Source organism: Eucalyptus grandis, chromosome 9, assembly GCF_016545825.1.
Source record: "Eucalyptus grandis isolate ANBG69807.140 chromosome 9, ASM1654582v1, whole genome shotgun sequence".
NCBI lineage: Eukaryota > Viridiplantae > Streptophyta > Magnoliopsida > Myrtales > Myrtaceae > Eucalyptus > Eucalyptus grandis.
The window spans coordinates 21,945,440-21,970,900 of NC_052620.1; the positions used below are offsets into that span (position 1 = coordinate 21,945,440).

General features: G+C 38.4%; 1 protein-coding gene across 1 annotated transcript; it reads left to right on the forward strand.

Annotated features, from left to right (window-relative positions):
* Positions 1-3,328: 3,328 nt before the first annotated feature.
* LOC104429055 (MDIS1-interacting receptor like kinase 2) lies at positions 3,329-22,223 on the forward strand. The gene is made up of 3 exons (XM_039302442.1): positions 3,329-3,741; positions 19,809-21,616; positions 21,820-22,223. The coding sequence occupies exons 1-3, from the start codon at positions 3,329-3,331 to the stop codon at positions 22,221-22,223; spliced, it is 2,625 nt and encodes an 874-aa protein (XP_039158376.1).
* The last annotated feature ends 3,238 nt before the right edge of the window (positions 22,224-25,461 follow it).

The following is a 25,461-nucleotide window of genomic DNA, read 5'->3' on the forward strand; positions in this document are numbered from 1 at the left end:
TATACTCTACTGTAATAGAAAGGCACCAGGGGAGATCGGATGCAAACCACATTCACAACAATTGTACAATTCCTACTATCAAGTCTACAAGAAACTGCCCCAACAATGAAGATCCACAGAATGAAAAGCTAAGCACTGGCAACCACATCCATCCTTTTAGAAAAGAAGAGGATACTTTCATCTTCAACAGCTACTTGATTCATAAGCCCATCCAAATGTTCAGTAGTTAGTACTAGTGGAGCATTATCTCATGTACTGGTGTGGTTGCCAGGCTCCAAATCAACTTAAGCAAAAAATTTCACTAGAGGAAGGACTGGATGATACTTCGTCATCCTAAGTTATGTGGTGAAAGTTTCCTTCCCGGGCACTAACTTAGGATTCCATTTAGGCGCTAGTTTCGTGAATTAGCAAATTCGGGAGCCAATTCTCAAGGAACCTGGGTAGATGTTCTCAGGTTGGAAAAGATCATCCGCTTCAAAAGGAGAAGACAAACCTCTCATAAACATCGACTCTTGAAATTCCAACTTATTTCACATCTCTCATATTCCTTACTCTCGGTCAGAAGCCACCTCATTCAGAGTCATTTTTGTGGAGTGATACGGATGTGACATGTAATTTTCATTTGGTGGATTGGAAAGCAATCAAGCAACCTTTTGTTATGTCTGTGTGCGGTGGGGTTCCTTTATACGGTGGGGTGGTGGGTGGGTGTTTGACTGAGGAGTGAAGCCATTGTTACTTCAATAAGTCTCCTTTTGGCAAGTGGCTAAAGGGATACATATAAAAAATGAGCAACACCGTCGAGAGTGATCAATCTTTTTGTCCTTGAAAGTTGCAAGTTTTGTCCTTGAGAAAAACAAGATGGACAGTAAAAGCAGGGGATAAATACATGGCTCCGTCGTCTTGAGGAGGATTGGAGTCCGTTCCTTTTAATTAAACTTTTTTGAGAGTGAGCAATGGGATTTACATCTACTTTCAGCTGAACATTTGGTCTGGAAACGGGGCAAGAAAGGAACACTTTCCAAATCTTTTTGCAGTGACAGTTATTGTTGTTTCAATGATGGAAGAATCACTTGAAGGATTGATTTCTTGGGACAAGCCCAAGATTGTGAGTTGGAAGCTTTGATTATCTTTTACCTTTCTTATATGATTTTGAAGATTGTTCCCACCTCCAAGGGTGTCTTACTTTGGAATTGGAAGAGAGACAGAGTACCGACAAGAGTCCACTTTTTTATGTTAGAAGTAACCACGCCAGTCTCTTTTTCTTGTGTTAGAAGTAATCTTGCGATGGATTCTTCCCTTAGATAATCTGTAGACAGAGGCAAGGTGCAGGTCAATAGATTCTTCCTATCCTATCCAAACAAGGCAGATGCAGTGATGCATCTTCTCCTTCATGGTCCTTCGAGGAGAATGATTTGTGCAGCTTTTCATGCATGAACCAGGCTGGTCATGGCAGGATCTATTGAGGAAAAAGTATGGGCCTGCATTCAATTGCCAAGCAGCAAGAAGAGAAGGATTTCCACAATTTCTCTCTGTTGTTTTCATTGATTTTAAAAGAGAGGAACAAGAGAGCCTTTAGAGAAGAGGAGCATTCTGTTTTTGTAGTAAATGGAAACTGGCCCAAAATACTACATTATCAGTGCAAGGAAATTACTTGCCGATGTAAATGCATCGACTGACATTGCCTATGCCTTTTTCTTTGGCATGAGCGCTTTTTGGTTCTTTAAGCTCTGTTTTTTATGTGGTTTAGCACCCGTCTGGTGCCCGGTTTTTCTTTACCTACCAAAAATAAAAGGGTTACACCTTGTCCAATCCCAGAGATTTGTCATAGACACCATCCCGTTTGCAATTGATACCCACAAGTTTGTACACCGGTTCCAATTTTCTTATAATGAGGGCTAGACAATGATTCTGTTCCCTTTTTGGGAGTACACTATTGCAGCAACCACACCCTCTTTCCGGAGATCCAGTCTCCCCATAATGCTTACAAGCGAGGAAATAAGAGTTAGGCGATTGCCGCACTTTTCCAGAAAACCTTTTAATGGAACTTCTTGTCACCTAGCCAATAATTAGCATCATTTAACTTATCCCAGATAGTGTTGGAAGATACGCAGCTTAACAGAATATTTGATCGATTCTAATCCGATTTGTACAGATCAATTAAGATTAGATCTAGAATAGATTGATTTGTAGGATCATTAATTTCCTTGTTTACTCTTACTCTTGTATTATAATTGCTGAGGATGTACATCGATTCAATTTATTGAAGACAATAGAATACACAAAAATATTCTCTTCATTCTCGAGTTCTTCAATCCCTTTGCTTTTCTTCATCTTCTTACAGATAGTAAATAGTACAGTTCAGTCTTTCAAAGCAAAATTACTTTTTCACACAAAGGTATATATGGGGATCATATAGTATATTGAGCCTCCATAGATTTAGTACTATATCCTGCTAGAGAGCAAACACAGGCATCTTCTGGAAGTTGCTAGAGCTCTGAAATTTCAAGCAGCAATTCCAGATGAATATTGGGGAGAATGTGTTGTTACAACAACTTATCTTATCAACCGAATACCTACTCGGGTATTAAATGGGAAGACACCTTTTGAAGTATTATTTGGCAAGGCACCGGAGTGGACACACCTCAAAGTCTTCGGGTGTCTCTGTTATGCAGCTATAATGGGTCCTCGAGATAAACTGGATCCTCGTGCATGTCGCTGCATATTCATGAGGTATCCTAACCATCAGAAGGGATATAGAGTCATGGAGCTATCTACAAAGGAATTCTTTGTAAGTAGAGATGTTTTATTTCATGAAAATGTCTTTCCTTTCAATGAAAAAACACTCTCACACGAAGAATCCGCTATAGTGAGCATTCCCCGTCGCTCTGTGTTAGATGATTGGGATCTTGATTATATACCATTAGCAGTATCTACTCATAATCATTATGTGCAAATGAATCCTTCAGTAGCATAACCTATTTCTGATAAGGATCAGGTTCCAGAGAATGTCTTAGGGAATTCACTTGCGGAATTTTCTGCTAATGAAGAAATGGAAGAAACCTTTCCTGTTTTAGCCAAGGAAACAACATCTTCACCTCCGAGAGTAGATCCTCCACGACGTTCTAGTCGAGCTACACGACCTCCTACCTAGACCAAAGATTATGTATGTGCTGTTCTGAACTTACCAGGTATCAAATATCTAGTTTCATTCTATGTTTCCTTCCATAATTTGTCATCAGAACATAGATGTTGTATTTGTAGATTGTCGGAGGATAAGAAACCTACTAGCTATAATGAAGCATCTGCTGATCCAAGATGGTAAAAGGCCATGGAAGCAGAATTACAGGCCTTGATTGACAATAAGACCTGGGATCTTGTCACAATGCCGCCAAATTGTAAACCAATTGGCTGTATATGGGTGTACAAGATCAAATATCGAGCTCATGGCTTCGTTGAAAGATTCAAGGCACACTTGGTTGCCAAAGGCTTCACTCAACGGGAAGGGTTCGATTATCACAGAACATTCTCACCTATCGCCAAAGACGTCACAATACGTTCATGTTTGACAGTTGCAGCTGTTCGTGACTGGTCCTTACACCGGATGGACGTTCATAACGCCTTCCTCCACAAAGATTTAGATGAAGAAATTTATATGGACGTTCCTCAGGGATTAAGGAGACAGGGGGAGAAGAAAGTGTGTCGCCTCCGAAAATCCCTTTATGGGTTGAAACAAGCTTTTACGTAATGGTATGCCAAATTTACAAGCGCTCTTACAACAGCAGGCTTCCAACAGTCCCGACATGATTATGCCTTATTCACGCGGACTGAAGGTATGTCATCCATCTGTTTGATGATATATGTTGATGATATTCTCATTATGGGAAATGATGAGACTGCCATAAGAGATTTTAAGAAGTATCTGCATGCAATTTTTCACATTAAAGACTTAGGAGCACCTAGGTACTTTCTTGGCATTGAAATTGCCCATTCTGAACAAGGGATTTCACTCAGTCGGCGAAAATTCATATTGTTATTTCAGAAACAGGTTTGTCAGGTTGCAAGCCAGCTGTTATTCCCATTGAACAGAACACTAAATTAACAACCACAGATTATGATAAGGGAACTTCTCAAGAAGATGAATTCATTTTGGAAGATCCTTCGAGCTATCAAAGGCTTGTCAGAAAGCTCATATACCTAACAATGACCAGGCCTGACATTTCTTATGCAGTGCAGACTCTTAGTCAGTTCATGCACAATTGGAAGCAGTCACATCTGAATGATGCATTTAAAGTCATGAAATATCTGAAGAAGTGTCCAGGTCTTGGAATACTCTTGTCCAGAAAATGCAACATGGAGATGGCAGCATATTGTGATGCAGACTATGCAACTTGTCCCATGAGTCGAAGATCTGTCACTGGATATTGCATCAAATTAGGAGATTCTTTACTTTCTTGGAAGACTAAAAAACAACCCACTGTTTCTCTATCTTCAGTCGAAGCAGAGTATCGAGCTATGGCCAAAATCACTTGTTAGGTAATATGGATTCGGGGTCTTCTTAAGGATCTTGGAATATAGGTACAAGGAGCAACAAAGCTATTATGTGACAATGATGCAGCTTTGAAACTTGCAGCAAACCCTATAGTGCATGAAAGAACCAAGCATATAGAGGTAGATTGCCACTTTACACGAGACAAGATCTTAGAAGGAGTCATTGAAGCAAGAGGAATTGGGACAACAGAGGAGCCTGCAGACATCTTCACCAAACCTCTATGTCAAAGACAGCACGCATATCTTCTGAACAAGCTAGGTGTCTTAGACATATACAAGCCACCAGCTTGAGGGGGAGTGTTGGAAGATACGCAGCTTGACAGAATATTTGATCGATTCTAATCCGATTTGTAGAGATCAATTAAGATTAGATCTAGAATAGATTGATTTGTAGGATCATTAATTTCCTTGTTTACTCTTACTCTTGTATTATAATTGCTGAGGATGTACATCGATTCAATTTATTGAAGACAATAGAATACACAAAAATATTCTCTTCATTCTCGAGTTCTTCAATCCCTCTGCTTTTCTTCATCTTCTTACAGATAGTAAATAGTATAGTTCAGTCTTTCAAAGCAAAATTACTTTTTCACACAAAGGTATATATGGGGATCATATAGTATATTGAGCCTCCATAGATTTAGTACTATATCCTGCAAACCTTGACCTGAAATTTTCAACTTTATAAATGAACTAGCAATACATATCTATTAAGTATACTTTATTTAGGATAATCCGATTTAAACACACTATGTGCATAACATGAGAGCAATTAATGGGTTGCTTAAGAAGTGCACTTGAGGCACTTGTCAACATGATCCTTTTAGTAATCTGACAACTAAAGAAGGTAAAAACTATAACTACATGGTAGATATGCGCTTTACATGGTTTGGTCACTGTTGAAGATATGCCAAGGGGAGTAACCAACATTGCTTCTTTCAATTTGTCTACTTGCTACTTGACATAATCAAGTCTGACGTGTTCCAAGAATTCATGGAGACGCTTGAGCACATGTCTTGACACAGAAATTACTGAAGAAGGAAGAAAATCGATATTGCTAAGGGAGGAAGAAAGGAGACAGCCAAGCTTGGAGGGTCCCTCTAGTCTCACTTCTATCCCTTTGTCCCCTTGACCAAGGCCCCACCGGTTTGCTGGCTTCCTTAGCACAATTGCATGCCACAAAACTTCCTTAAGAAGTCATTAAGGTGATCCAAAAGGTTGAGGACCAAGGGGCTACGAATTTTGAAGTATTTTCCCCCAAATCCACTTCAATTCCCTCTTGAATGAATTCAATTTGGCCCCTATAAATCCAACTAGGACATCCTTGATTAAATTGACATTTTTCCTCGCTCATATAACCAACTTGCATCCCTAAAACGCGATAAAAACGGTCCCCTAAATTTTCCGGTAAAAAACAGCCCTAAATTGAATTTCCGCAAAAATCTTGCTTTGCAGAAAAATCTTCGAAGGATGAATTGATGGTTCTAAAACAAATCGTGACATGACAGAACTTTCAACTTATGAAATCGAGTTCAAATTCGCGATTAATTTCAATTTGGCGCGATTTTCGTGTGACCTAACCTATCGGGTAGTTTTAAAAAAAATTTAGTGCAATTGACCCGTGGTCAATTATTTTCGAGCCACGTTGTGCATTTTCGACACATTGGTGACTCTTGGTTGTCGTGAAAATCTCAAGGTTTCAAATGCAGACATAGGGTACTAAAACGATAGAAAAATTAGTCTAGTGCCGATCGACGATATCACATATATCAGTCGAATCGACATATCTCCAATCTCTGGTCGATTTTTAATTGTGCCGTAATGACCATTGCAGACTAGCACAATCGAGTAGTCAATTCCTGGTTGATATGTGTTCAAGCGTCGCCATTGACTCAACTACTGAAGAAGGAAGAAAAGTTTGTGTGGATAGACAAGTGCGAGCGTAGTTTCAAAGAGCTTAAGCAGAAACTGACTACCGCATCTGTGCTGACCATTCCATCTAGTCTTAGAGGATATGAGATCTATAGTGATGCATCGCTTAGGGGATTGGGCTGCATATTGATGCAACATGGTATGATTGTTGCATATGCCTCCCTTCAGTTGAGATTTCATGGACTGAATTACCCAACGCATGACTTAGAACTCATAGCAATCATTTTCGCTTTGAAGATTTTGAGACATTACTTGTGTGGAGAAAGATTTCAGATTTTCACTGACTATCAAAGTCTCAAGTATTTATTCTCTCAGAAGGAGTTAAATATGAGATAGCGGCGTTGGATGGAACTTCTGAAAGACTATGATTGTGATATTCTATATCACCCTAGAAAGGCGAATAAGGTTGCAGACGTGTTGAGTTGGAAGTTTTCAGTTGCTCAAATGATGGTTAAGGGATGGGTTTTACTCAAAAGAGCCTGAGATTCGGTTTTCAAATTTGAGGTAGGTCACATTTCGAATCTTATGGCTACCCTCAGAATTGAACCGGAAGTGTAGATCAGAATCAAGACGCTTTAGTGGACTGACCTAGAGATTTGGAAGATTCTGCAAGAGAACACTGATAAGAGAAAAGCTGACTATTAAGGGCGCGTTTGGTAACGTTTCTGTTCAAAAATTGTTCCAGGGAACAGAAATAAAAAAAAAGTGTTTCTATTCCGGGGAACCATTTTTTACCAGAAACACACGTTTGGTAAACTTGTTAGGGAACAATTCTTTTTTGTTTCTTTTAATTTTTTAATATTTTTATTTTCTTTTTCTTTTTTTCCTTTCTTTTTTTCTTTTTAATTCTTTTGGCTGGTCGCCAGCCCGGCGATCGGCCGACGGGGGCCGATAGCCTTGCCTAGCCACGGCGAGGCTCGCCGGCCCGGCGAGGCCGAGCCTTGCCATGGTTGGGCAAGCCTCGGCCTCGCCTTGGCCGGGCGAGCTCGGGCTCGCCTAGATCCGACAACGCTCGGCCTCGCCGGGGCCGGCGACGCTCCGGTGAGGTCGCCGGCCCTCGACGGCGTCGCCAACCCTCGATAGCCGGTCGCCGGCCATGGACGAGGCCGGCGACCGGCCAAAGAAAAAAGAAAGAAAAAAGAAGAAGAAAAGAAAAAGAAAAAAGAGAAAAGTGTTAAAAATTTTGTTTCAAAAACAAGAAACAACTTTTTTTTGTTTCTTCTTTCTATTCCAGATGTGTTTCTGGGAACAAAAAAATAGTTTTGGAACAAAAACGCACACAAACGCGTTTCTATTCTTTTTTTGTTCCCAGGAACAAAAAAACAGAAACAGTGTTCAAAAACAGAAAAAAGAAACAATAACAAATGCAGCCTAAGTTTCTGACGATGGAACACTGAGGTTCCGAGGACGATTGTGTGTACCTGACGATGCAGCACTCAAGGAAGATATTTTGTCAGAAGCTTATCGTAGTAGTTATAGCATTCACCCTAGCAGCACGAAGATGTATCAGAATATACGTCAACACTACTGGTGGTCTAGTATGAAGGCGAACATCGCCAAGCATGTTGTTAAGTGTCTGACGTGTCAGCAAGTGAATGCACAACATTGTAAGATGTGAGGACTTTTGCAACCTCTTAAGATTCCCAAGTGGAAATGGGAGCACATCACGATGGACTTTGTGACAGGTTTACCAAGGAGTCAAAGGGGTAATGATTCTATTTGGGTAGTAGTCGATAAACTGACGAAGTTGGCTCACTTCATCGTGGTATGAAAGGATCTTGATTTGGACAAGCATGCAGATTTGTACGTAAGTTAGATAGTTCGATTGCATGGAGTGCTGATGACGATTACATCAGATTGAGACCTGAGATTCACAGCTACTTTTTGGAAGAGCTTGTAGGCTGCTTTAGGAACGAAGCTGTGGTATAGTACGGTATATCATTCTTAGACGGATGGTTAGTCTGAGAGGACGATTCAAACCCTCGAAGACATGCCACGAGCTTCCGTGTTGGATTTCAAGGGAAGCTGGGAAGAACAGCTTCATCTTGTCGAGTTTGTCTACAACAACAGCTACCGGTAGAGCATTCAGATGACTCATTTTGAAGTGTTGTATGGCAAAGTGTGCAGAATGCCAGTGTGTCCTACTTTCCTATCTTATTGTTTTATTGTCTGGGGATTATTTATATGCTTTCGCATGCGTATTAAAACAAATGGGTCAGTGATGCACCTTAGGACGTCACTATTTAATCGACCAGTGAGGGATGGGCGCGCGCTCGAGGATCAGGGCGTGACAAGGGTAGCCACCAAGTCTAATACCATACGGATAGAAGACATTTTCACTGCCGGAAAAAATATATCATCAAAATCAATACCCTTTCTCTAACTGAATCCCTTAACAACCAATCTAACTTTGTACCGTGGTTGTGAAGTATGTTCATCTTGCTTCAACCTATATACCCACTTGTTCTTTAAAGCTCTTTTATCTTTAGACATCTCATCTCGCATAGCATCAAACCAATTGCTTTTGTACTCATCTTCTATTACTTCTGCATGGCACTCTAGTTCACCTACATTAGTCAATAATACATACTCATCTTCAGAATACCTGGTGGAAAGTCGTTGGTCTCTAATGGATCTTCGGACTAGAACATCTAGTGGAACATCTAATTGAGCTTCTAGTTCAGGAATAGTATTATTTGGAACATTGACTTCCTGTTGTTCTTTATAAACCTATGTAGAAATATTTGTAAGAGGAATTGGATCCAAATCAACTAAATTATCAGTAACCCGTGGTGCTGAAATCATCTCCGCTTTCTCAATATCCTCTATTGTTTGATCTTCCATAAACACAACATCTCTGCTTCTTACAATTTTCTTTTCAACCGGATCATAAAATTTGTAGCCAAGCATATCTTATCTATAACCAATAAATATGCACTGTCATGTTTTCACATCAAATTTAGACTTCTCATCTTTGGGAATATGCATGAATGCTTTGCACCCAAAGACATGCAAAATAATCATAAGAAACATCTTTGCCTATCCAAACTCTATTAGAAACATCAAACTCTAAAGGAACGCATGGAATAAGATTTAATACATGCACAACTGTACTTAAAGCCTCACCCCAAAAGAACCCAAGTAGCTTTGACTGTGAAAGTAAGTATCTTACTCTTTCAATCGGTGTTCAGTTCATTCTCTCAGCTAAGTCATTTAACTGAGGCGTCTTGGGAGATGTCTTTTGATGTTGAATACCTTGTTGTCTGCAATATTCATCAAAAGGTCCAATATACTCTCCCTCATTATTAGTTCTGATGCATTTCAATTTCTTTTCAGTTTGTCTCTCAACTGAAACCTGAAATTACTTAAAAGCATCTAATACTTGATCTTTAGTTTTCAAGGTATGAATCCAAATTTTCCTTGAAAAATCATTTATGAAGGTAACAAAATAAAGAGAGCCACAAAGTAATTTTGTTTTAATAGGATTGCAAATATCAGAATGCATTAAATCCAGTATACCTGACTTTCTTGAAGGAGGGGAGCTTTTAAATGCAACTCTATTCTATTTTTCTACTAAACAGTGAACACATTTTTTTAACGCCGAACTTTTCAATCATGAAAGGAGCTTCTTTTTGGCTAATATTGACAAATCCTTCTTACTGATGTGACTAAGCCTCTTATACCATAACTTAGTTGCATCTTCGCTGTCTACTACATTAATTTTGTATGTGGACAACTTTGTTTGCATAATGTACAACGAATAATATTTTTCATAATTTACCAAAAAAAAAGAATATTTTTCACCTTTAACCACAACAAAAGATCCTTTGGTGAGCTTCCATTGACCATTACTAAAGGTGCTGCAATGCCCCTCATCATCCAACTTGCATGTAGAAATCAAATTCAAGCGGATATTAGGTATATGTTTAACATTATTCAATACTAACCTTGTACCATTGCTGGTTTCTAGGCACACATCATCGATGCCTACAGCTTGAGCTAGCCCATTGTTTCCCATCTTCACAGATCCGAAGTCACCTGACCTGTATGATGTAAAAAAATCCCTACAAGACGTAGCATGAATAGATGCACCACTATCAATTACCCAACTGGTCTCATGAGATACAAAATTCACCACATCACCATAAAAAATGATGAAAAAGTCTTCTTGAAGTGCAGCAACATAATTGTCATTACTATCATTATCACTTTTCTTCTCTTTACCTTTCTCATTTTGTTTCTCCCTTTTTAACTGGCAACAAAACCTCTAAATATATCACTTCCGATGACAATGATGACACTCAACATTAGTAAATTTATTATACTGACCTCTGCTTTTATCTCGTCTTTTATATCTATTTCTCGGACCTCGAGACTCAGTTCTTCCCCTTTTCTCAACAACCAAGGCATCATAATATGAAGAGGACAATCCTTGTGTCTTCCTTCTCATCTCTTCATTCAAAATACTACTCTTGACTAAATCCATGGTAATCGTACCATTTGGGGGTAGAATTAGACAAAAATGTTCGGAACGTCTCTCATGAGTTCGGCAAAGTACCAAGCAACCATAGTGCTTGTATCTCGTTATCAAACTTGATTCCCATCACAGCTAACTGATTTATAATTACTTGAAAAGAATTTAAATGATCAGTCAAACGAGTACCATCTTAATATCTCAAAGCCATTATCTGTTTTTATAAAAAATAATTTATTATTCCCAGTCTTTCGAGTATATAATTGTTTGAGCTTATCCTATAAACTGCGTGCATGTGTTTCCTCAATAATATGGTTCAAAAAATTATCATCTACCCACTGCCTAATATAACCACACACTTGACGATGAAATATAGACCATTCAGCATCAATTTTATTCTCCGATTTCTCCTCGGCAAATACGGGCAAATAAAAATCTTTCACATATAAAAGGTCTTCCATCTTTCCTTTCCAAATATGATAATTTGAACCATTTAGTGTAACCATTCTACTTGTATTCGTTTCCATTGTTTAACACAAGGCAGAAAAATCAAGCAATAACCAAAAGCTCTGATACCACTCTGATGGGAGAACAGTAACAATTCGAACAATATCGAATTAACGCATCGGAATGAAATAATCTCCCCTCTTGTGTAAACCTAATAGGAATCGATATAGTAGAGTAAAATAAATACCAAGCACGCGAACACAAAACGATTTTTTTTTTTTTACGTGGAAAACCTCCTTGATGTGAGAAGATAAAATACCACGCAACTGGAGTTCACCCGAAAATCTTCACTATCAACAAAATTGGGTGAACAATGTTCTTCTCTAGCAAATATTAGAGGTACATAGCAGCAAAGACCTCAAGAACATAATTCTTGGCAATATACATAAATTTCAGAAGAGATCAATGATAAATCTGACCAAAAGCGCATGTTTTGATCAATCCACGAAAAACTTGATGTATGGAGCTTTAAACGAAAATCAAACCGTTCAGATTCGAGAAGATTGCGCCACGAACATGCTGAGAAAATTTCAGCTTAATTGGATCATGAATCAACATCTGATGCCAATTTGATGTAAATCAGACTTTGCCCCAACCTCAAATTTTATGCTTTCTTTTTTTTTTTTTCTCTTGTTACTACGTCTTTTTTGTGGCTACCACTTTAAAGATAGTGAGAAACCCTATTTCTCCATATGACTTATCATATGAGCTCAGCGGAATAAAATAATCTCACATCTTGTGTAAACCTAATAGGAATCGATATAGTATAGTAAAATAAATACCAAGCACGCGAACACAAGACGATTTTTTTTTTTTACGTGGAAAACCTCCTTGATGTGAGAAGATAAAAATCATAGGATCGGAGTCCACCTGAAAATCTTCACTATCAACAAAATTGGGTGAACAATGTTCTTCTCTAGCAGATACTAGAGATACATAGCAGCAAAGACTTCAAGAACATAATTCTTGGCAATATACATGAATTTCACAAAAGATCAATGATAAATCTGACGTAAGTTTTGATCAATCCACGAAAAACCTGATGTAGGGAACTTCAAATGAAAATCAAACTGTTCAGATTCAAGAAGATTGCGCCACGAACATGTTGACAAAATTTCAGCTCAATCGAACCATGAATGAACCTCTAATGCCAACTTGATGTAAATCAGACTTTGGCCCAACCCCAAATTTTATGCTTTCTTTTTTTCTCTTGTTACTACGTCTTTTTTGCGTCTACCACTTTAGTGATAGTGAGAAACCCTATTTCTCTAAATGACTTATTATATGGGCTTAAGCCCTTTTTGAGCTTGCAACTCATTGGGCTTTCTCCACATAAGTGAACCTAGCTAACAAAAATTGAGTTAGTACCAAATTTTCGGCTAACCACCTCCATTTGGGTAGTCACGAGTACAGTTTGGTCTGCTCATGGATGTTTCAAATAATCTTCTCAACAGTTCCTCATAATACCACCAAAGATAAAAGTAATTCCGCAATTTTCAACGTTGACTATGTTATCTCCAAGTAGAAAAAGAAAACAGCCATTTGAACCATCTAAAGCCAGATTCAATTTGATCTGTGGAATGAATTATCAACTTCGCCATGTTGATTGTGAAGATTGATATACCATTTCCAAAACAGCAAAATATCTTACGCTTGAGGTCGAGAGTTCGAAACTCACAATTGCTAGCAATTTAAGTAGGGGGTCCTGGCGGTGAGTTGCTGGGCTAGTCTCCTTCAAGGTATAGGAGCCCAGCCTTTAGGAGCCATTCGGGCAAGGAGGGTCCGTGATGGAGTCCTCGGTTACCCAAAAAAAAAAAAAAAATTTCCAAAACACATAGATTAACAAGTCGGTCATATGTTTTGAGCTTTCCCCTATCAGGCAGTAATCTAGATTCCTTGCATAAAGTAAAAGGCATATGTTTTGAGCTTTCCCCTATCGCTAAGCTTCATAATCAAACTTCTACGGTACCTACATAGTAGCCACATCTGTAATCGCATGCAGCTCCGTATTTGAGGAGAGAGTGAAGTCCCATGTCAAACTGTAGAAAATTTTGAGATGCTCCCGAAGCACATCATTCTCATCAATCCAGGCCAATTACCACGTTTCAATTTATAAAGAAAATAAGAAGTTAGCACCAAATGTGAGGCCAAGATTGGCTGGGGTCGATGGGGATGTTGTGATCTACGAGCCCCTAAAGATCTCTCATCAAATTGGGGCAATGCTATGGCCTTCTTACCAAACTTTATCTCATTTTCAGGTGCGGGCATGTAGTGTAATTTGTCATATATGTGCATGTTCACAAATCTCTCTTTCTGGTATCAAACACTAAGAAGCAAAGGGCCAACACTCTCTTCCAGGTCACTGTTAGGGCAAAAAAACTGGCTTGTTCAATAAAAGGCACGATATTGATACAAAAATATAGGGAGGATTCCTGTTAATAATAACCTTCGTAATCACTATATGTTAGCAGCCATTCACCTGGACATACATGAGAGCCAGTCTGCTTAAAAGGCTTCTAGAAAAAGATAAAAACAGACTCAAAGGTTGAGTAGCTTGGATGAGGCCGCACGTAACACAGTTAGTGCCTCCTTCCAACTCCACTGGCGTTCATAGAGAGGAAGAAGGCACTGCAAAGTAGACAATCGCTATTCCCAACCTTCAATGAAATGCTTAGACGTGGTAGTCTTCCATTGCAAGGCCTGCTTCCATTCAATACTTAACCAGCCACTCATCAGATGTTCTTGATCAGTTAAAGATGATGGTAGATTTCGACGTAATATATCAAGCAGAAATCCAGTGAATGACATGACAGTCTCATTTGCCCCTTCAACAGCGGTAAATTCAGTATGCTACAATGTGTCAAATTGAGATCGAGATTATCCATGTGTAAAAAGAGAGATAATCACCTGTATCATAAGTATTTGCTTGAAAAAAAATGGATATTGTGTAAGGGTTACAAAAAAAAATGAATAACCAATGTCAATGATAAGGAGCTAAAAGTATACAAATCCTTGGAGAAGCATTGAAAAAACTCATGGAGACGTTCACAGAGATTCCATTTCAAGCTTGATACTACCACAATTATCATCTCCCGCCTTAATCAATAATAAAAGTACATCTTCAGCCAGGACTGTGGAACACATGAGAAACAGAATCATAGAAGTCAAATCCACTGAATTTTCTTAAAACTAGAACACTACAAAGAGAAATAAAAGAACTTAGTATTAAGTGCTACTTTCAGCACGTACATAACTATTTTATTTCTATTCCAAAACTATTTTTCAATTTCAAATAAATTTGGAATAGTAATTCATTTGATAATGCAATATTATTTTTCTATATTTGGAACAATTTTTTTTGTCCATAAATAGGTTTGAAACATAAATGAGAAGTAAGAATTTTCCACTTCTTTATTTCTAGAATAGATATGAAAAATAAAAATTCTTCTCATTGCTCACCCTCGCTACTAGTCGGTTGTCCACTTGCCACTCGCCGTCTGCCACCTACTGTCTGCCACCCATCGTCCGCTGCTTGTCATCCTCCCATCGCTTGTCGGCTACCTACCACCTGCTCGCCACTCACCCGCCGTCTGCCTCCCTCCCGCCGTTTGTCACTAATCACTCGCCATTAGCTTGCCCACCATCGGCCACCTATCGATTGCTGTCGATAGCACCCTCTCGTTGCCAATTATTATCATTGCTCACCATTCGCTACCACTCGCCCCTCGTCGACCCCCTCCCATTGCCAGTCACCGTCGCCAGCACATCGCCGGCCCCTACTCGCCACCATTAACCCCCTCCCGTTAGGGGTGATTAGTTTCCAATCTAGTTTGATTCCACCTAGGAATCGGGAACTGAACAAGAAGGATTGAAGACCAGATCGAACGATCCTAGAACCGGGTACCATTCGAACCAACCTATATGGTCCAGTCCGATCCGATCCCATGGAACTGATTACTTAGCAAAAGAAATTAAAAAAATAAAAAAATAAAAGAGCTATTACTATTTTAGGGTTTGTTGTTATTTTTAAGAAATTAAAATATATATATATATTTTGAAAAAAATAGTTACTCCAGTCTGTTGGTTCAATTTGGACCAATCCCTCTAGGAACTAGACCAAACCGGCCAATGCGATCCAGTCTAGGCGGTTCTCGATTTGGGCAGTCTGACATGCTCGCCCCTACCTCCTGTTGTCGCTCACCATTCGTTGCCATTTGTGCGCTATCGCCGCCTCCCATTGCCACTAGCCGTCCCACGCCCCTTGCCATCTGCCAACACCTATGAAGGATAAAGTTTGTGTTGTTATCAAACAAATTTCTATTCCAAGAATATAAATTTTATTTTGTTATCAAACGCGTATTTTTGCTCAGAAACTCATTCAATAATATAAATAAAAGAAATCTATTTTTGTTCCGAAAATCATTATTTGGTCAAAATAATTATCATTCATGCCTGTAGTCCTAATTCTCATCAATTGGACAATTAACTTCAAAAACCTTTTGTAAAGAACTTAAAGGTAAGATGTGGAATTCACGAACTCACGTTAGAATATTATATTCCTCTCCAAAATTGTCCTATCTGGATGCAGGAGGTAACTAGAACTTAATTGAGATGATTTTACCACGTTTCATTTCCTCATCGTCAGTAGTTCTATCACTGGGATTGTTACCTATAACATGATCATGATCTGATTGATTCCTTGTTCGTTCATCCTCTAAATAAATCACAAGTTATCTCACCGAGTGTGGCAAAAACATATGTCATTGGAATTTGATCGAGGCACCTTTCATCAAAAAAATTTCTTCAATTTTATTAAGAGGAGATAGACTCTATAGTGATTCCGGATAGTAATCTTATCAATGAAGCATGAGGAACAAATATGCTTAAACAAAATTTAATCAACCATGAAGTGCAATGACATAAAAAGTTTTGTCAAAATTTAATCAACAACAAAGTGTGATGACATAACGCTAGAATTTAATCGATGACGGAGATATATGAAAGCTACAACTAAGATACATGGTGGAATTTTATCAACAACAAAATATCCAAAAACTATAGTGAAGGTACATAAATTGAAAGATAATTAACAAATAACTAGTTTGTTGTTGTTTGTCGGTGGTTTTACGGATAGTATAATGTGGCTAATACAATCAATTATTACAGACGGTTATTGAATTTAAAAAAGATAACTTCTTAATCCTACCTTCAAACTAATCCTACCTGCAAAACAAATAACTTTCTATCTCTAGTGATGAGAAGTTACATTATCCATAATTTTCCGGTAATTCATTTATCAATTTCTAGCGAAACTCCATGCTTTTGTAGATCTGCATATGCTTGATCATCTTTCCAAATCTCCTTTTCCTTCTTCGGTCACCATTGATTTATTTCAACTCAGCCAAGCTTGGCTCAAATACTAATTGTTGCGGAAACAAACAATTAAACAATAAAATAAACAATAAGGAAAAAAAAATTGGACGCCAGTTTTACATGGTTCAGTCAATTTAACCTAGTCCACGGCAAGAGTAGCACATAATTCAACCATATATATCAAGTGATATAACAAAGATTACAACCACAATTGAGTCACTCAAACATCATCATAGTTCTTTTCAGCCCTAATTATACTTGATAACTCATAAATTGTTTAACCTTCGCAATTTTTCATGAAATAATCTCTTAATTTTACATAGGAATTTCACAAAAAATTTAGTACAAGATTTCCACGACTTTAGACACTCAAATATAATTCACAAAGAAGTCTCTCTTTGATGGTATTTAGAGCAAACACACTTCTTATACATAGACAATAGTAGGATTCAAAATAAGAAATTCTTAACCAACTCAAACTAGAAAACTTATTCAAATTAGGAAATCTGCTTGAATTAGGAAAGTTTTTTTGTGTCTCAAAAGTGAAAAGATATTTCCAACAAAGAATTGGTGTGGAGTTGAATAGTTAATATATCCTAGTTGATCCATGACTCATTGGATTAAGTTTTTGAGTGAAGGTGAGTCCAACTAGATATGTTGATGGGCTCGGGCTTTGGGTTCCCTTTTGGAGATCTCCTCAAATGAAGGTATCGGACTTCTACTATGCACTCCCAACAAATGATTAGAGTCTATGGTTGATTGGTGGCTCACTCCCACTGTGTATCACTATTTGAATATCTCATGGAAGAATATAGTGACTAAAGTGGGTGTTGTAGTGTAGTAACACTGTCTCAATGACAAACTTCATGGTTTGGTCTGGAAAAAAGAGATCAAGGATGGAGTTGGGTATTGGAGATAAAAGTTGAGATAAATTAATACAGAAGGATACCCGAATTAAGGGGGAGCAAACCTAACAATGGAGCTCACATGTAAAGGAGAGATTGTTAGGTTAGAAGTGTAAATTGAGTTAAAGAAGACTCATATCAAAGAATTGGTGTAGTGTTGAGCAGTTAATATATCCTAGTTGATTCATAACTTATTGGCTTAAGCTTTTGAGCGAAGATTGGTTAAACTAGATATGTTGATGGGCTCAAGCTTTGATTTCCCTCTTGGAGACCTCCCCAAATGAAGGTACTGGATTTCTGCTACGTGCTCTCAACACTAAGTATCATGCAAGACAAGGAGTAGGTGCAAAGTTTGTGATTAGTGCACCAAATCGCATGTTGAATGACTATTGTGGCTTCATTAATTAGCCTGGGCTACAATTTATGGTCTCCCACTTGAGTAGTCATATTTAAATATTCTTTTCTAGGGCTTGACCTGTAGAACAAGACCGGGCAGTTGCAAAAGCTGGTTGGTGAAGTATCAAGGAAAGTGGCCTTCTTAATGCGGTATTACAATGGCATTTTCAAATGTTACTTTGGACCGACCGAGAAAGAAAATACTATATGGCAGGAAAGTGCTAAACGGAATAACATCAAAGTCTTCTTTCTTTTTGCCTTTTTATAGTGATAGTCAATTAGCTTTTGACGATTAGCCTATCCATGTTTCGTCAAACACGTCATTCCCTCTTTTGTATGCATTATTTTGTAAAAAGAAATTGTCCACTATGATTCCTCATTTCTTGCAAAATGCAGGCAAAAAAGAAAACACACAATCTGTATACCAGAGTTGAGTCATTTATTGACTAGGCACGGTCTATAAGTATCTCAAGTCTCAACAGCATTAATCACAGCCAAATCATGGGTTCTTTCTTAATCTTTTCCAAGTCTCGATTCAATTATGACCCGCCTTCTTTAGAAGTCCCCTTCCTCCTCTTCTTCTTCTTCTTCTTGTTCTTTGTCAGCTTTGCTTGTTCCACCTTTACTTTCACTCCGGCTGCCAACAATGAGAAACAAACAGGGGCTCTCCTGACATGGAAATCTAGCCTCGAAGACAATAGCCAATCCCTTCTGTCTTCGTGGCGTGGTAACGATTCTTGCAATTTTGTGGGAGTGTTCTGTGATGACTATGGATCCATTACCCATCTTACTCTTTCTAATCTTGGTTTGAGAGGAACTTTAGATGGCCTCAACTTCTTGCTCTTAAGTAATTTGCTTAGTCTTGACATTAGCAACAATTCGATCTATGGGTCCATTCCCTCGAGTATCGGTAATCTTTCCAAACTCAACTGTCTGAATTTATGTTACAATGAATTCCATGGAAACATTCCTCCAAGTATAGGCAAATTGAAAAATCTCCATATTTTGTACCTGTGTGCAAATTACCTTAGTGGCCACATCCCTCTCATGATAGGTGATCTGAGGAGTTTGGAGATTCTTTATTTGTGGGGAAATAGACTTTTAGGGCCCACACCTTTAGAAATTGGGGGATTGACTTCCCTTACTAAACTTCTCCTATCGATCAACAATCTCAGCGGCTCAATACCTCCTTCTATTGCAAACTTGACACGTTTGTCAATTCTTCACCTTTTTGAAAATAAAATTTCTGGCCTAATCCCTCGAGAAATAGGAAATTTGATATCTCTCCATGATTTAGAATTGGCTGAAAATAATTTAGTCAGTCCAATCCCTACTTCTTTGGGAAATTTAGACAAATTAAGGAGATTGAGCATTTCGCAAAACAATCTTTTTGGTCCCATTCCACGAGAGATAGGTGAATTGAGGAATTTGAAGGGTCTTTATTTGTGGGGAAATGGGCTTTCTGGATCCATACCTTCAGAAATAGGGAAGCTCACTTTTCTTACTAGTTTAGATTTGGCGATAAATGATTTGGTTGGTGCAATTCCATCATCTATCCAAAATTTGAGCAATCTCCATCTCTTACACATTTACTCGAATAATCTTTTGGGCCCAATTCCTAAAGAGATAGGAAATTTGTTGTCTCTTAGACGATTAGATTTGTCTAATAACAGTTTGAGTGGTTTGATCCCTTCATCAATTGGAAGCCTAACCAATTTAACCATATTACGCCTCTGCTACAACGGCTTTTCTGGTTCCTTGCCTCCTGAATTTAATAAAATTACTCATTTGAGTGCTTTTGATTTATCTTACAATGAACTCGAAGGGCAATTGCCAGATGAAATATGCCAGGGGAAACTATTGCAGAATTTCAGTGTCATAAACAATTATTTCACAGGGCTCGTTCCAAAAAGCTTGAGGAACTGCAGTGCATTGATAAGAGTGAGGCTTGATGGAAATCAACTTACAGGAAATATAGCGGAAGCTTTTGGAATATACCCACAGCTGGAATTTATGGACTTGAGCCACAATTATTTGTTTGGTGCGCTTTCTAGGAAATGGGGGCGTTGTTGTAATTTGACAGGCCTAAGAATATCCAACAATAATATTTCTGGTGAGATACCCTCGGTATTTGGAAGGATGACTCAATTACAGGAATTAGTCTTGTCTTCGAATAATTTGAGAGGAGGGATTCCGAGGGAGTTGGCAAGCTTGCGGTTTTTGCTATATCTCATCCTCAACAATAATTGGTTCACAGGTGACATTCCCAGTGAAATAGGAATTCTATCCAGACTGGAGCGTCTCAACCTAGCATCAAACAATTTTAACGGATCAATCCCAGTGCAACTCATTCAATGCACAAACTTGTGGAGCTTGAACTTGAGCAAAAATAAACTCGAAGGAAGCATTCCTTTTGAGATAGGCAACATGCAATTCCTAAAAGGTCTTGATTTGAGTCAGAATCTATTGACTGGAAGAATACCAAAAGAGCTAGGAAAGCTGACAGTCCTCGAAACCATGAATGTCTCCCACAATAACTTGTTTGGTTCGATCCCTCGAACTTTCAGTGATATGTTAGCATTAACTATTGTTGATGTGTCCTACAATAACCTTGAAGGTCCTCTCCCAAATGTCAAAGCTTTTAATGATGCTCCATTTGAGGCAATTTGGCACAACAAGAGACTCTGTGGGAATGTTGTTGGTTTACAAAAGTGCAACCCTCGTATGAGCAAGAAAGGTAATGGAGACGATGGGCATCGAACTACTGCTATCCTCGTTCTTTCGTTCTCGGGGTTTCTGCTTCTTGCTTTAATCTTGATCATTCTCTTGATCTTTGTACGTTGTCAAAGGAAGAATATCAAGAAAAAGAAAATTGGACCATCGAATGATCTAGACTTTTTGCGTGTACTGGATTTTGATGGCAAAGCTTTCTACGAGCGAATCCTGGAGGTCACAGAAGGATTTGACTCCAAGTTCTACGTAGGGGAAGGAGCATACGGCGTTGTTTACAAAGCTGAACTGGCAACAGGTCAAATTGTTGCTGTCAAGAAAATTTCTTCGTCCCATGAAGAGGAGTTTCTCCACTTCAAATCTTTTGAGAGGGAGATTCAAGCCTTATCTGATATCCGCCATCGCCACATTGTGAAACTTTATGGGTTTTGCTCTCATGTGCGCCATTCATTTTTGGTGTATGAGTACATAGAAAGAGGAAGCTTGAGAACAATTTTGAATGATGATGAGAAAGCATCAGAGTTTGATTGGGACAAAAGAGTAAACATGGTTCGAGGAGTAGTGGATGCATTGTCCTATATGCATCACGATCGTTTTCATCCATGGATTCATAGAGACTTGACCAGTAACAATGTTCTGTTGGATGGTGATTATGAGGCTCGGGTTTCGGATTTTGGCACCGCAAGACTACTGAAGCCAGATTCATCAAACTGGACTGCAATAGCTGGTACTATCGGTTACATTGCTCCAGGTACTTACATGCTTCTTTTAAAGCGACATTTAGGATCGAGAAAGGCATTACAACTGATCTGGATAGTTACTAAGTTTGTGTAATTTAAATAACATCTGCTCGTAAGTTTTTATATATACCCATCACGTGTAGAGGAATCAATGTCGCTAACTTAAAGTGTACCTGATGAGGTTATGAACGAATTATGAATTCTTCACTTGCAGAGCTGGCTTATTCTATAATTCCAACTGAAAAATCTGATGTGTATAGCTTTGGAGTCGTCGCATTAGAAACAATAATGGGAAAGCATCCAGGAGATCTTGTCTCTTGGGAATGTTCATTGTCCGCCAAAATTGAGTCACCTGCGTTGTTGAAGGATGTGCTAGATCAACGTCTCTCACCTTCTAGGGTTCAACTTCGAGATGCAGAAGATGTGGTCTCTATTGCACGGCTAGCATTTGCATGTTTGCAAGCTGAGCCGTGGCTTCGACCGACCATGAGACAAGTTTCGCAGGAGCTCCGCATTCGAGTTCCACTGGAAATGCCATTCTCTGCACTCAGCTTGAAGCAACTTCGTGGTTTCAATGGCAGGAAATTTCAAGCATCGCAAGGAGATTGTAAGTTTTGAAGTTCGCTTTTCATGTGCACTGTTTGTCTGTTTGGTCTATAAGTTGCTAGTTAAAAATTGACACCCCTGCTAAGAAAAGTTGCACCACTTTTGCGGGCTAATCGGAATTATAATAGCCGATCTTATTCGACAATTTTGATTATCTTCTTAGTTCTTACCAATCACGCCATGTAAATTATTTTCACTGCAGATCCTACCTACCCTTGAGCATTCCTGGAATGCTGCGGATTGGTGGTTGTACTTTAGATTCGTGGCACTAGAAATAATTATGGGAAGTCTTCCGTGGATATGTCATTTCACTATTATTTCCAGCTTGTCCAATTTGCAAAATGCATTGGATAGACATTCTTCAATTTAGTTTTCTATTGCGAAAGAGATACTGACAATACCATCTCCAACTTTTTGTCCAGTGTGTGATGCTATTGTTAAACTTTTATCAATTCACTCAAATCACTCAACTTTTGTACGGTGTGTAATATAATTTCAGAACTTTCAATATCGTTCCATTTGATCTCTATATTATCTTAATAAGTTGACTTGGGATACTGATTAAATAAAACGTACATTATGTGCAGAGTAGCAAGGATGATGATGATCGGAAACTAATTGGACCATTTAATGAATTGTAAAGATGGAGTGACAAACCTTATCAAAATTTGAGAACTTCAATATTGAATATACATGCCAAGTGTGGAATAACATTACAAGTTAAATACAAGTTGGAGGGCTTGACGTCATTATCCCTTCGGGAGAATAACAAGTACGTGCTTGTAAGCTAATCAACAATTAGTTACATTTTCCTCTGTCAATGGTTGGAGGAAACTTTACCAATCATATCTTTAACTAATGTGTTATAAGTTATGGATATCATTTATATAAAAATATACTAAATATAAATTTGAGTGATGCTTGTAATGCGCAACCTATCAACGCTCCTTTTCTTTTTAGAATTTTTCACTTTCCTAGTGTATGCACAAAATCATATATGTAAAAGTTTATCAAGTAATTTGTTGACGATTATTAAATTAGTCAGAAGTTGTTGAGATTTATAATATGCAAAATGTTAAAAAGTGTCCCCAAAGTACTTGTCAAGGAGTATCAATTGTTGTTTTGTATGCGGTTCTCTTGAAACATTCTCTTTTTCAAGTTTCAAAATACTCTCATTTGTTTTTATTACTTTTAGTGGTCTTGAATAGTGCCCAGAAAATCTTGTTAACACTACTCCTATAATGAAGATAAATAAAGAAAACGATGTCACGACCCTCCCTAGGCGAGATATCCCGATGGGGTTTGAAGGATTGCTAGGCAAATGCAAATAATCCTCTTATAAAGTGGCGCTTTTACTTAGCACAATCCCTCTCAAGTCTTGCCGATTATTACTTAGTTTTCTCAACAATTATGACAATTGGTTTTACTTTAGGGCTCGCCACTGATTTATTTTAAATCAATAAGAAGGCAAGTAAGACACAGGAATCTGTTTTACTTACGCAAACTAGATATTTATGGATGCAATAACTTGATTACACTGGATGTGCCTAACAACTTAGTGCGTTTTTCCTTTTTCTGAAAATGAATCATGCAGTCTTTTTTTCTTTTTTTCTTTTTTGGTATCCCTTAAAATATGTAAGACAAATAATCATGCGCCATCCAAACAATCATTTACAAACTAATTGTATCAAAGCAAATAAAGTGTGATAAAGGAAAGAATTCAAGCTGTATCGGGCAAAATTAAAGATGGCCTGATTATTAAGCCTCGGATAGGACCTCATGAGCTATGTATATAATTAAATGTGTAACCAACCTAGCCTAATGAATGCAAATTCCTAAACTAGATGATAACAATGAGATATTAAACAAATAGACTGAAATTAAGCTTGAATTTAACTAACTTTTATGATGCAAATTTTATTTAAATTCATTTCTGATACTTTTATTTATCTTTTCCATCCCTTTTTTATCCCTTTTATTTTCCTTCACGAATAACTTGAGGCCTAAATTAGGCTTAATACACACTGCGGCAACAAACGAGCTACAACGACATAATTGGGCCTAAATATGCTGCGAACATAGAATATGTCATGAGAACTATGCAAACATATATAGACGAGACGCCTCGGGACCATTTAAGGAGCTTTATAAGGCCATAATGAGACCGGAAGCTGGTCGCCCAACCTTACATGCGGTATGGTCTGGCGGGCTTTGGGCTTCATTTTGCAAACTCAACCGCACCGACGGACATCCAAAACGGCCTGACGCATCCTCGAGCCATGTAGACCCGGGAGGGTTGGCGCAGGTCTCGCCAAATGAATTAAATGAGGCTTAAAGCTCGCTATGGACGGCGACTCACATCCCTCAACAAACACAAACTGAGCAGATTTACAGAGGAAATCAATGCGAATCAATCGTAAACCATGTCTCCACTAAAATGCAAGCGTAAATGGCAATCAAAATAAGATCCGCGTCTTCAGAGATTGGGAGGTTTGATTCTCTTACTGAACTTTACTTATTAAGCAACAATCTCACTGACTCAATCCCCTTTCCATCAAAACTCGTGGAATTATTCCCTTCTTCACCTAATCAAAACTGCGATCTCTGGCCCAATTCCTTGAGAAATAGGGAAATAGTAGTTATTGAAGATTTAGATTTGTCAGAAACTAATTTGGTCGGTCCAATCCTATAATCTCCTCAGAAATTTAGCAATCTGAAATTAAGCTTACAACATTTATTGAATAATCTTTCAGGCTCGAATCCTACAGATATAGGGAACTTTACCTATTATTGGATTCATTGACAACATCCTTTCTGGTTTATGCTTGCCACAATGAATAAAGCTGTCCCTGTCACAACTCCGAACCCCGAGTACGCGAACATCCGTCAGCGGTCGATTAAAAATGTGACATCCCAGGATGTGTCGCTGACCCATTCTTTTTCTCTTTCAATTAAACTGTAATGCCCCGGTTCTCCGAGCGCGCGCACATTCCTCGGTGGTCGATAAAATTATAATGTCCCAGGACGTGTCGCTGACCCATTCATTTTATTGCACATGCAGAAGCGAATTAAAAACCCCTGACAACAAACAGCACGGGATAGGAAAGCAGAATAACAACTTCACAACTAAAACACGCTTTTATAAACAAGCTGAGTTTATATGCAAAGGTCTACAAAAGATCAGTTTTTAAAAAGGAACCGTCCTACGACCTACTAGTTAGACACGTTCACCGATCCTTCAGACTCCACA

Coding starts and splice junctions, on each gene's coding strand:
- LOC104429055 (XM_039302442.1), top strand. CDS start 3,329: ATGGAAGCAGAATTACAGGCCTTGATTGACAATAAGACCTGGGATCTT. Junction 3,742..19,808: donor GGGTTGAAACAAGCTTTTAC/GTAATGGTATGC, acceptor GTCTAATAACAG/TTTGAGTGGTTTGATCCCTT. Junction 21,617..21,819: donor TATCGGTTACATTGCTCCAG/GTACTTACATGC, acceptor CTTCACTTGCAG/AGCTGGCTTATTCTATAATT.